The sequence below is a fragment of the Panthera uncia genome, assembly GCF_023721935.1.
Source record: "Panthera uncia isolate 11264 chromosome D3 unlocalized genomic scaffold, Puncia_PCG_1.0 HiC_scaffold_8, whole genome shotgun sequence".
NCBI lineage: Eukaryota > Metazoa > Chordata > Mammalia > Carnivora > Felidae > Panthera > Panthera uncia.
Genome location: NW_026057586.1, coordinates 55,649,906 through 55,662,079, shown reverse-complemented (window position 1 = coordinate 55,662,079; position 12,174 = coordinate 55,649,906). Strand labels below are relative to the sequence as shown.

The window sequence follows — 12,174 nt, the reverse complement described above, 5'->3', positions numbered from 1 at the left end:
ACACACACACACACACACACACATATATATATATATACACACATGTATATATATATATATATATATAGAGAGAGAGAGAGAGAGAGAGAGAGAGAGAGAGGGAGAGACGGAGGAAGGAACGTGATAGTGAGCACAAGTAGGGGAGGGGGAGAGGGAGAGGGGGAGAGAATCTCAAGCAATCTCTACACTCAGTGCAGAGCTCCATGTGGGGCTTGATCCCTTGACTCTGGGATCATGACCTGAGCCCAAATCAAGAGTTGGATGCTCAACCGGCTGAGCCACCCAGGTGCCCCCAGTTAGAATTTTTTTAAACATACAGTGCTTTGTACCATGTTATACCAATATATAAGTTGCAATTATAAATGGCAAACCTGGGAAATTGCAATTACAGAGATGTAATTAAGAGAACAAAACCCTAATAGATGCAGAAGTATTGGAGAAATTGGAAAGATTTTCAGTTTATGGTCTGAGGTCAGACAGGGATTGTGAGTGTTTTTTCAAACTTTCTAAAGAGGCCTTTTGGGTGTAACCAGGCTCTGCCAAATACCCACCATTTGACCTTGGCCAACCTGTTTAACCTTGTTGAGTGAATGAATGAACCGATATATGAGTGCTTGCTTGCCTTAGTGGGGGTGAAACAGCCCATTCAGAGGTTAAAATAGACTTAGGTAATGTATGTGAGGTTCTTAGCATAGGGGCTGTTAAATAGTGAGCAGTTCACAGAAGGTCAAATGTCTTATAGTACATGGGAATCAAAATATTAGTGAGTAATTTTTTGATATGTATATGTATTTTTCAGGTTATCCTGATCCAGAAAATTTTTCCTGGACAGAATATCTGGAAGCTACTCAAACTAATGCTGTTCCTGCCAAAGTTTTTAAAATGGTGAGTTGTATACTCTCTAATACACTCTCAACTTGAAACGGTGTACATGTTGACTTAATTTGGCAGCTCAAAGTATTCTAGTTTTTTTCTTTTTAAATGCAAGTGTTATTTTCATAACCACTTTGCCTGGTTTTCAGTTAAAACTACAAAGGAGGTGACTCACTTACTATTGTTCCTCTACACAAAAGTAATGATGGTTTCCCTTCTTACAAAGCACAGTAGCCCACCCTAGTGTAGTTGAAAGCCCCTCATCAACCCCTAATAATGGCAGAGTCCTTCATTTCTGCTTGTCTTAGTCCACATGGCGGGAACTCTGAACTTTCAGTCTTGGGAACTGTTTGAATGCCAACGATGCCATAATAAAATAGGTGAACTGTATGTAGTGGGTGTGTGTTACAGTTTTATCCATTTTGAGGGAAACATTGCTTTTAGCATTTAGAATACCAGTTTTTAAAGTTCAAATTTGTACTTATACCTTTATTCCAGGGTTGAACCAAGCATAAATTATTGGGGAAAAGACAGTGCACTGATAGTACAGTTAGAGATATTTATGTTGTAAAGTGGTTTTCAGATTGTTCCCTTTCAACTTAATTGTGTGCTCCAGGCTTCCTGATTCATCTTTAGTCAGAATTTTATATAGCGAGCTTCTACATACGATTTCATTTATAAAAAGTTTTCTAGGGATCAAAAGGGATTTTAAACAAAATGCTATTTCATTTTTTTAAATAAATCTGTTATAATAGGCTGGATTTGGAAAATGAATTTAATCAAATTAAGAAAGCCAGAAGTCCTGGAGTGCTAGAAAGGACTTCAGGAATTGAAAAAACTCGATAAGCAAAGTACCAGCTGCTGGTAGTTAACCTCTTTCTCTTTTGCTTTCTGTCAAAACTCATTTTATTTTTCCAAGAAGAAAATTACAAGAAAATAAAATTATGATTTCGTTAAAAAGGCAACTTCCAGGCTCTGACATGGAGTTATCATGGATTCATCTCAAGCTGTGTATCTTTGGCATCTGCAATATGAAACTATTACCTTTGTTATCAGGACAGTGACCTTGGGGAGAACAGAAAGATTTTCAAGCATCAAAGACCTACTTGTAGTCAGTATATTCCATTTAGTAGACATAATAATGCATTTTAGAAGAAAATATACTTCCACAAAAGCGGGAAAGAAGCAAACCAGATATTGGAGAAAGATTTAACTGTTTATTATGTATTATGAGGGCTTCCTATTGCCATTTCTAGACTTACAAAATTCAGTACAGTTTCATTTTCAATAAAGTCGATTGAATATGTTATGTGTTAATAGCTTTCAGAGTGACTTTTTACCAACCTATGAACACTGCTGGAGTTGTCTTTTGACTTTGATTTTTTGTATTTAAATTTCATTGGTGTCAATGATTTGGTAAGTCCCAGTGTGCTTTTTCCCACCCCATTTTCTTTAGGATTTCCTAAGTGTCCTCATTATAGACTCCTGGTTCCTAGGATTTTTGGAAGAAGCTTAAATTAAAACAGTTTTTAACATGCTTACGTTACAGATAAGTAACAAAGCACAGGTTATAGCTTTAAATTACATTGTGGTTTGATTCTAAAATAGTTTTAACTGTCAAGAGTTATGCAGCTTTTATCTATTTTAAAATTTAGATTTATAAAGGATTATGTTTATGTTTTTCTAATTATTTAGTAAATAATTTTGTCTTCTGAGTCATACTCTACAAAACTGGACAGTGAGAGTGGTCAACAGTTTCTTGATTTATAAAGTTAATTTCAGAAAAAATTAATCAAATTGATAAATTGTTAATAAATTAGAACCTATTTTGAATCTTGTGATTGTTAATGAATATATGATTTAATCTGTCTTTTTAGCTATCTTGAAAATGACCAAAAAATTCTTTCTCCTCTCACAGGTTTTTATGAAACTGGATAAAATAATATGCACGAAGTGTTACGTGCCCTTAAAACTAAATTCCAGTTGTGTTCAAGGTCTAAATGCAAAGTCAGATCAATTGCACTTTAGAAAACATGCGATGTGGCATCTGAGCAGTGGGATTTTGCTGACTTTGGCTCTCTTGATGTTTCAGCGGCCACCCCACGGTTTTCTGCCCAGCATGAGGCTTGAAGCGGTGGACAGACGGAACCCCAGGCTAATTCGCGTGGCTACAGTCATCGATGTGGATGAGCAGCGGTTAAAGGTAGGAACTTGCCAGAAGTGCCCTGCTGTTGTGGCTCCAATTTCTTGGCTCCGTTGGAGGAGAAAACTTCCACTGATTTTGTTCCTAGTCCCAGTTCCTGGATACAGAGATTTCCAGCTGGCTGGTACCTGACACGGAATCTGTAGATTAGACACACAACTGATTTTGAGTGGGATTCTAACATATTCACGTTGGGATTTGCTGTTTAGACTTTCTTTCTTTCTTTCTTTCTTTCTTTTGTTCTTTCTGTCTTTCTGTCTTTCTTTTGTTCTTTCTCTCTCTCTTTCTTTCTTTCTTTTTATAGCTGCCTTTTGTCACTATTATCAGCTATTTCTTTGAAATAGTCATTAAACACCTTAACAAGAACAATTAAGTCTTTGTTTTCTACTGTTCTTTGTTAGAGCAAAGAAAAAGGAATAAAAGGACTTTAGTCACTGTAGCTAAAACAAAAAGTTAAATTTTGATATAAATATTTGATGAACAGATTTCTCTACTGTTCTTATTGTGAAATCTACTTTTTTAAAAGCACACATCATCAAAACTAAATTTTCTTAGAAGCTTTTCATTTTTTTGTACAGAGCTGAAAGTTGTGGTATTCAATAATTATATAACATATGACAATTCAAAAGTTATTTTCCACCCAAACACAGTTTATTTCATAATAATAAAAAGATTCAAGTCAACTACTTTGAAAATAGGCACTATCAAGAAAGATGCTTTTATGTGTGATGTACAGTTATAATTTAAAATAAATCTTATGTGCTATATGCTGAATAATTTATCTCATAAAGAATAATCAGTACATGTATTTTAGTAAAATTTAGAGATGAGTATTTGGCCATAGATTATCAAGAATTGGCAGTGTTTTATTCTTCTGACAAATGGAAACAACTATGCTGAATGCTGTTCAGAACTAATACATTATAGGTGTTTTCTCTTACATATATTGTTATTTATATTTTATATTAAATTTAATTTTAAGCATATTGCTGAAATTATTATTTGTGGCTCTTTATTACTTACTCTTACAGCACTTGCTCTGGGAATAACTTTTGGATATCGTAATTACTTTATAAATTCACGAATATTTTGTTATTGAAAATGAACCTCAGGTTTTTTTCTCTGAATTCTCTTTTAACTTTTATTATACAATTATTGCATTTATAGGAAAAACTCAATAGTACATAAAATCTTATTTAGAATTCTAAGTGACAGATTGCTTTCTTGTGATTCATAAGCTATGTATCGTGGTATCCAGTTGAATGTATTTGCCAGCTTATTTATGTGATCATATTGGGCTAACACATTACCTTGAAATATTTGAAAAACTTTGGTTCCTAAATTGAATTTAGTGTATTTCTTATTTACTATCTCAACATTGATCCTTTTAAATCTCTGAGAATTTAGCTGGTCCTTCCAAAGAAATATTTCATGTATCTTCTCCTTATTCTTTCTCTTCCATGGTAATTGCTTTGTCTTTTACTATAAGGAAAAAGTTGAAAAATGCCTCGTCTCTCTGACAGGATTAGAACCTTAAGTGTTACCTCTGTGGTTGTGAGTGCAGTGGAAATCCCGTTAGGATTTTAGGACTAAATTAAGATGTGTTTATGCTGCTGACATTCTCTACCCTGTGAAATGGTGCTTTATAAAATGTGAAATGAATTGCTTGCACATACCATTCAATCTGTCAGAATGTTATCAGTCCTGGAATGGACATTAATGTCTTGGGGCTTATAGAGTACTTTTGACCTCACTAACAGCCTCTGCCCTCTTATAGCCCATTCCTGTGATGGAACCTCCATTTTGCCATGGACTCTCCATGCTGCATCCACCCCCAGTCCTGCAGTTGGGTATATCCTTGTCCTGTCCCATGAGGTATAGGGAGAAAGATTGTGGGCTGGCAGTTTTCTGAATAGACACAAATTATAGAAAAGATTCAGAAGTGTGGCTTAAAATTCCATTCATCAGTGTTCCCAGGGAGAAAAAGGCATTGAAAATGAGTCTCAAGTGTTTTCCTCTGAATTCTTGTTTAAGGAAATTGAAAGCAGTGGATGGGACTCTCTCTGCAGTAGAGAACACAGTTGACACTTCCCTGATCTCCTGTTTGTCCAGCACCATTTGTTTATTAATATGCTGACCATATTCTTCTGTAATTTTCTCTTTTATTTATTAAAAAAATTTTTTTGTAATTTTCTCTTTTAACATCTATCTTTCCAAGACTGTTTTTATCACTGACACTGGCACATAATAGGTGCTTAATAAACGTGTGAATGAATGAGTGAAAGAACAGATGGCACTGCATATATTCTGGCATCCTGTTATTTGAGTAATTGTGTGAAACAAAAAAATACTCTTCTCTCATTCCTAACTCCTGTCCTGATTACTCACTCTTCCATTGGAAATCCAGTTCAACATAATGTACGAAAGTGACATAGGATAAACGGATCTGGGTTTGAATGTCAGCTCTGACTTATTTAACTGTGTTATTAGCTTGGTTACTCAGTATATTTGAACTTCTTCTTATCTGTAAAGTGATGTGGTTAATAATGCCTACCTTGCAGGCTTGTTGTGATAATTCAGTGAAGTAACAAATGTAAAATACCCAAAAATGTGCCTGACTCTCTCTAGCACCGTCAGTGGTAACTGCTGTTATTAGCCAGTGCAAATGCCCTGTGCTGCTCTCCCTGGGTGCCTTTATTTTCTGTGCTAACAAAGAGGCCTCATGAAAGGAATTGTCATCGGTAGGCAGAGGAGGAACAAGCCCACAGTCCCTGGTGAGTTCGAGGGGTACTCCCCTGGGAGTGCTCGTGCTCATATGGTATTGTGCTGCATGCTTGTGTCTGACCGCTGAGAGTAGAGTCAGCAGGTCAACCAAAAAAACTATACTAATGATGATGATAATGACGACGATGGCACTTAATTTTATCAGACGACACTCTTGTAAGGGCTTATATGCATTAGTGCATCCTCATAGCAACCGTGGGAACAAAGGTGCTATTATTATACTCATTTTATGGATGAGGAAACTGAAGGCCAGGGAGGTTAAGTAATTGGTCCAAGGTCACAAGAGGGAGAGAGAGAGAAAGCACAAGCAGAGGAGGGGCAGAGAATGAGGGAGAGAATCCCAATCTGCCCTGTCAACACAGAGCCCGACGTGGCACTCCCTCTCATGAACCGTGAGATCATGACTTTAGCCAAAGTTGAGAGTCAGAAGCTTAACCAACTGAGCCACCGGGAGCCCGAGGGGAACTGGGTTTAAACCCCAGCTTTCAAACAGAGTTTTCAACTCTAGAGCTTATAGTCTTCCTCCTCCTTCTATTCTTATGTTTTAATCGTTATCATAAATATCCCACTTCATAATGGGAGAGCAGATGTCTAGGGTGGGGACCGAGTTCCCTCTTAACCCACCCTACTTTGTCCTTTGTGCTGAGCCCACACTGCCTGTCCTCCCTGGAGGTTTGGGCGGTGGTACTGGCACGCCCTGGCAGAGCGCAGTAGATCCAGAAGACTAACTTTTTTCCCTTCTGCCACTCCTCAAATATGTAGTTGACCTTATGTGCTTGATTAATTCTATTTTTAAAGCAGCTTTTTTGAGATATAACTCACACACCATAAACTTCACTGGTTTTGACTATATTCCCAGAGCTGTGCACCCATCACTACTATCTAAGTTTAGAACCTTGTCATTCCTCCCAAAAGAAAGCTCATACGCCCTAGCAATGACTCCTTGGTCTACATCTCCTCGCAGCCCCTGGCAATCACTAATTCCATTTTCTGTCTCTGTGGATTTGCCTATTCTGAACATGCCATATAAATGGAATCATGTAATAAGTATGTCATCTTTTGTACCTGGCTTCTTTCACATAGCATAGTGTTTTGAAGGTTCATCCATCTTGTAGCATGTATCAGTAGTTCGTTACTTTTTATTTCTAAATAGTATTCCATTGTACAGATGGATCTACCACATTTCGTGATCCATTCATCATTGTAGATGTTTGGGTCGTTTCCGTTTTTTGGTTGTTTTGAGTAATGCTGCTATGAACATTTGTGTATGTTTTTTAGTGGATGTAAGTTTTTGTTTCTCTTGGGTATATCTCTAGGAGTAGAACTGCTGGATCATGTGGTAACTCTTTTTTTAACATAAAATGTTTTCCGTAGTGGTTGCACCATTTTACATTCCCACCAATGGAACATGAAGGTTTTAGTTTCTCTACATCTTCACCAACACTTGTTATGGTGTTTTTATTTTATATTTTAAATACTACCTAGCCTAGTGGGCCTTATGTGTGCAGATACAAAGAATGTGAATTATTACAGTTGACATGTTACCGCCAATAGTACATTGGCCAAAAGGAGTAGGATGCAGTGACTTCTTAGCGGTTGCAGTAGTAGAAGTGATAACAGCAGTAGATATGGTGTCAGGCTCAGAAGTCACAGAAGTGTTATCAGTAGAGTAAGAAGACCCAGTTATTGAATATGGACCTTGTTTCAGACACTTAGCTAAGTATCTTATGTATTGTACCTTTATCTTCACAACAACTTTTTTAAAAACTTTTGTTTTTATTGAGGACTAACTGACATGTGACACTGAATTGGGTTCGGGTGTGCAACATAGTGATTCCATATTTGATCACCACAGTAAGACTGGTTACACAAAGCTCTTACAGGTATGGGTTATTTCTGCCTCACAGTTGGCATGGAGACTTTAAGTATTGACCCAGAGTTCCCAATCAGTAGTGGAAGAACTGGCTGTAAACTCATGTTTCTAATTCCAAAGCTAGTGCTCTCTCATTTCAGATATTACCCTCTAGCTGTGATAAGCCATAGGAACTAGAGACTATAAATTGTCAGTGTTGGCAGGACAGGGCAGCGGCAGCCTGACTCAAGATATTCTCCACTCTTGCTCTTTTAAGTCCACTGGCACTAGTCAAGTCAGACATTCTTATTTTCATACTGAAAATATTAATTTGCTCATGTGTGGTTCATGGCTTATGAAGTTTTTCTTGCCATGGCAGGTTTTTAAGATGCTATTTCCCTTGTGTTGATTACTGTGTTTATTAATTACCATAGTTACTTTCTAATAAATATTTATGATATACTCAGTGTGTATCGTGTTCAGTTTATAGCCATCTATTATGTTTAATAATTATTCTTTTGTTTGGTTGCACAGTATACTCTGTTATATTTGAAGGCCCATTACTGTCACCTTATCAGGAAATGCACGTTAAACTACAATAGACGGATGGATGCTTTTAGGAAGGTTAGCCTTTATTTAGGAAAAAAAAGAGTGTATTCTTCTACAAATAAATGTAAAAGGAGGACTTAAAACAGAAATATTTGATAAATATTTGCCCTGTGGGAACCACAGCTAAGCTGTGAAATGAATTATAAATGAATTCCAAATAGATGCTTTAGGAAATTCTCTTGAATCATTAATAAATTGAGTGTCTTCAGCAAGTCTTTTCATATTTAATGCATTAACTGGATGTATTTGTGGCATTTCTAAATGAAATAAAAGCATCACGACAAAAATTGTCCAATTGTCATGGTAAGTTGTCTACTTGTGTGACCAGACTGTTTTGAATTTTTGGGCAGACCAATAAGTTCAAAGCTTTTGTTTGAAAAACCTGCAGGTGGATTAGTGCAAAGCAAAAGTCCAAATACAAGTCAGTGAATGTTCATTTTAATTAAGCGTTTCCTGTGCTTCGAGAAAGTTGCTTGACCCCTATGAGTCCTTGTTTAATTATCTGTCAAAAAGGGAGCAGAAGTGGAATATATCACCTCTCTTGCCACTGTCTCTAGCTGGGATGCATTTTTGAAAATGGTTTTGAAATATGAGGACAGAACAAGATACTAACATTAAAAATGACTGTCCTTTGAGCTAAACTTCTAATTAACGCCCATTACAGTGCCACAATGATTGATGACTGTCTTCATTTGGGAAGGAGACTGGGACAAATTTCAAAAATATTATGACCAATTAATGAAAAGATATTTTTTAAGAGTAGGTGAAACTATAAATTAGTGTCAGCCATGATTTCCAGATAGGTTTATGGCAGGTAGAATGCCCTCCCCGGTAAAGGTGCATTAGTGTAATTATAGTAACAGCAAACAGCAGCAACAATAATATCGGTGATGGCTGACTCAGTTGTGGTGCCTACATGTTGCTGTTTATGTGCTTTTATATTTTCATATTCTCTTAAACCAGACAGCAAGCCTATAACGTAGATGCAGGTGAAAAGACAGTCACACGTAGCTTAAGCCACTTGTCCAAGGCCACCCAACTACAGCCGGAGCTTGTAACCCATAGGGCAGCATCTCTTCCTGTAAAGGGACAGCAAGGAACTATTTCAGCCTTTATGGGCCTTGAGGTCCCTGCCGCGACTCCTTGGTTCTGTGGTTTAGCACAAAAACAGTCATTAACAGTATGCAAGCAGATGAGGGTGGCTATGTTCCTGTAAAACTGCAGACACTGAAATTTGAATTCTCTGTAATTTTCACATGTTATGAAATACTCTTCTTTTGATTTTTGCAGCCATTAAAAAATATAAAAATCAATCAATTTTTAGCTCACAGGATGCACAAAAACAGATGATGGGCCCTGTTTGGCCTGTGGACTATAATTTGCCAACTCCTGTCTTAACAGATATACCAGACTGATTTGGCTATGAGAGATGAACTTACAAAGTTGTTACTTTTAGTATAAACGGTTTTGTGTTCTTGCCTTATTTTTTTTAATATTTTTGAACGAAACCACATCTATGTTTATTTTCTAATTTAGTTTTAGATATTCAGTGGAAAGAGGTAGAAGAGATGAGCTATACCATATAATTAATAGCTTCTAGACTTAAATATATTTCTCCTCGTATCAATTGATAACCATCCATTCATTTGATTTTCAGTGTGAATGTAGTCAAGCTCCCCAAACGATGTATAATCTTTCATTGGGCAAGCTTCCTTGCCACTAGAATTATACTCTCAAAGAAATGTAAATAGATACTTACCTTGAACGTTTTTATTAAAGTCTCTATATCCAGAACAGAATCATATGCCCAACAGCACCTCCAGGAAGAACTGCCCTGGCGATGACTCGGATGTCCCACTCTGGAGCCATTGCTGGCACTCCTTAAGTAATCCTCACCAAGCCCCCATCTCACCAGCCTGACCTGTGAGAGCTAATAAGATCCTGACATGTGATTATTTGGCTGGAGGCATCAGCTTAGTCATGAGCGGAATAGAATAGAAATAGAACATTTCGCAGTTTTCTGTGCAGAACACTGTCTGTGTAGAAACTTCTTAAATAAAGATGATGATGTTGTAGCACTAGTTGTTCTTAACCCTTATTTTAGGATTATACATTTCTTTGAGCGTCTGAGGGATGCTACATGTTGTTCGGCTGCAAAATGCACATACCTGTGGGTACAGATGCTGGATTATATTTGTGTTTCAAGAGTTACTGGACTTTTTAGTAAGGATCTCATTTTAGGCTAACAATTCTCAACTTAAAAAAAAAGGTCCTCCATTATCTGTAGTCTGTTGCTTTATTCAGTGCTTTATATTTACTCAGGAAGTATGAGACCCCTTGCCTGCTGTGATAACGAAACCTCTTGTTTCTCAGATGTTCAGTCAGAACGTGCAGTGTGGACCTGCTCTCTTCCTTCAGGGAAAGCAAGAGAGTCTGTTGGATTTGCCTTGGCTTTGGAGGAGATGTGCATGTTTTCCATGGTTTTCTTGAACAGAAGCGTACTATTTCTGACCAGCTGCAGTTTTGACATTCCACATGCCCTTACTAATACTGATACTTAGCTAATTAGGCTGGATATCATCTCTTTTTCTCACATCTTGCTTCATAGGCACTCTATTTTTACCAGTGGAAGAATATCTATCAAAAATAAATAAGAGCAAAAAACTCCCCAGAATAAAGTGACTAGGCAAGAGGGTGAATACATCTCCCATCTTGTTCTGAAATCTGTGTCATTTCTTGTGAAATAAGAAACGATGATGGATAGACTCAGGGAAAGCAGCTTCTTCTGTGAGAAGAGAACGAGTGAATTCTTACATTAGATTAATTTATTTCCAAAATGGAGTTGTATTATTTTCCCACTGCTGCTGTAACAAATTACCACAAACTCAGTGGCACAATGCATATTTCTTTAGGTTGGCAGTGTCACTAGGCTCCAACCAAGATTTCAGCAGGGATTCCTTTTGGATGCTCTGGGGGAGAACCCTTTCCCTTGCCTTTTCCAGTTCCTAGGGCTTGCATCTGCTCCTTGGCTCATGTTCCCTTTCTCCACATTCGAAGCCAGCAGCATAGCATCTTCAAACCTCTCTCTGATATTTCTGCCTCCTACTAATCAGGGCAGTTGTGATTACCTTGGGCCCACCGGAAACCCAGGATAATCTCCCCCATCTCAAGATGACACCTGCAAATTCCCTCTTGCCATCTCAGGTAACGCTTTCACAGGTTTCTGGGCTTAGGATGTGGACAACTTTGGGAACCATTATAACTATTTGGGTACTACTACCCAAAGCAGTAGTACTGGACAAAATTAAGATGCTCATTAAAAAGAGGGAGAGGGGGCTTTTACTTACTAAAATCAAGAGATTTTACTTACTAAAGAGACCATTCCAGGAGCAGTGGGCCCTGGGGTGATGTTGAGACTTGGAACCTGCCCTCACAAGCTAGTTGGGGAGGTAGGTTAAATCACAGTTCAATATGGGGGGCACGGCACAAACTATCGAATGTTGTAAAAGCCCATTTGCAAATGCAGCAAGCCTTGTGAGCAAAGATGCCGAGGGGCAGATGGCTTCTCCAGGAGAACAGTTTTTCCTCTCTTAGAAAAAGTATAGAACATGCCTTGTTTTATTTGCATTTCCAAACACCAAATGCCTTTATTTACTATCATGTAGAGACAAAGGAGATTTCAAGTTTAATCTGTCTTAATGTGTATGTGTGTGTATGCATGCATGTTTGTATCTATATACACATTTCTTCGTCTTCTTTTTTTTTTTTTTAATTGAAAGCCCCTTGAGCCAGTGGTCTGTACACGATCTGTGTTTGGACCAGTGAGCAGAGGAATCGCAGGAAGTTGCATAGC

General features: G+C 37.5%; 1 protein-coding gene across 4 annotated transcripts in view; it reads left to right on the top strand.

Moving 5' to 3' along the window:
* The window catches only part of L3MBTL4 (L3MBTL histone methyl-lysine binding protein 4), a 448,796-nt gene that overhangs the window by 210,394 nt on the left and 226,228 nt on the right, over positions 1–12,174 (top strand). For all 4 annotated transcript variants that reach the window (XM_049620399.1, XM_049620400.1, XM_049620401.1 and 1 more), the window contains exons 11-12: positions 800–885; positions 2,966–3,076. In XM_049620399.1, coding sequence (XP_049476356.1) covers positions 800–885; positions 2,966–3,076 — 197 coding nt within the window. The remainder of the gene's footprint in view (positions 1–799; positions 886–2,965; positions 3,077–12,174) is intronic.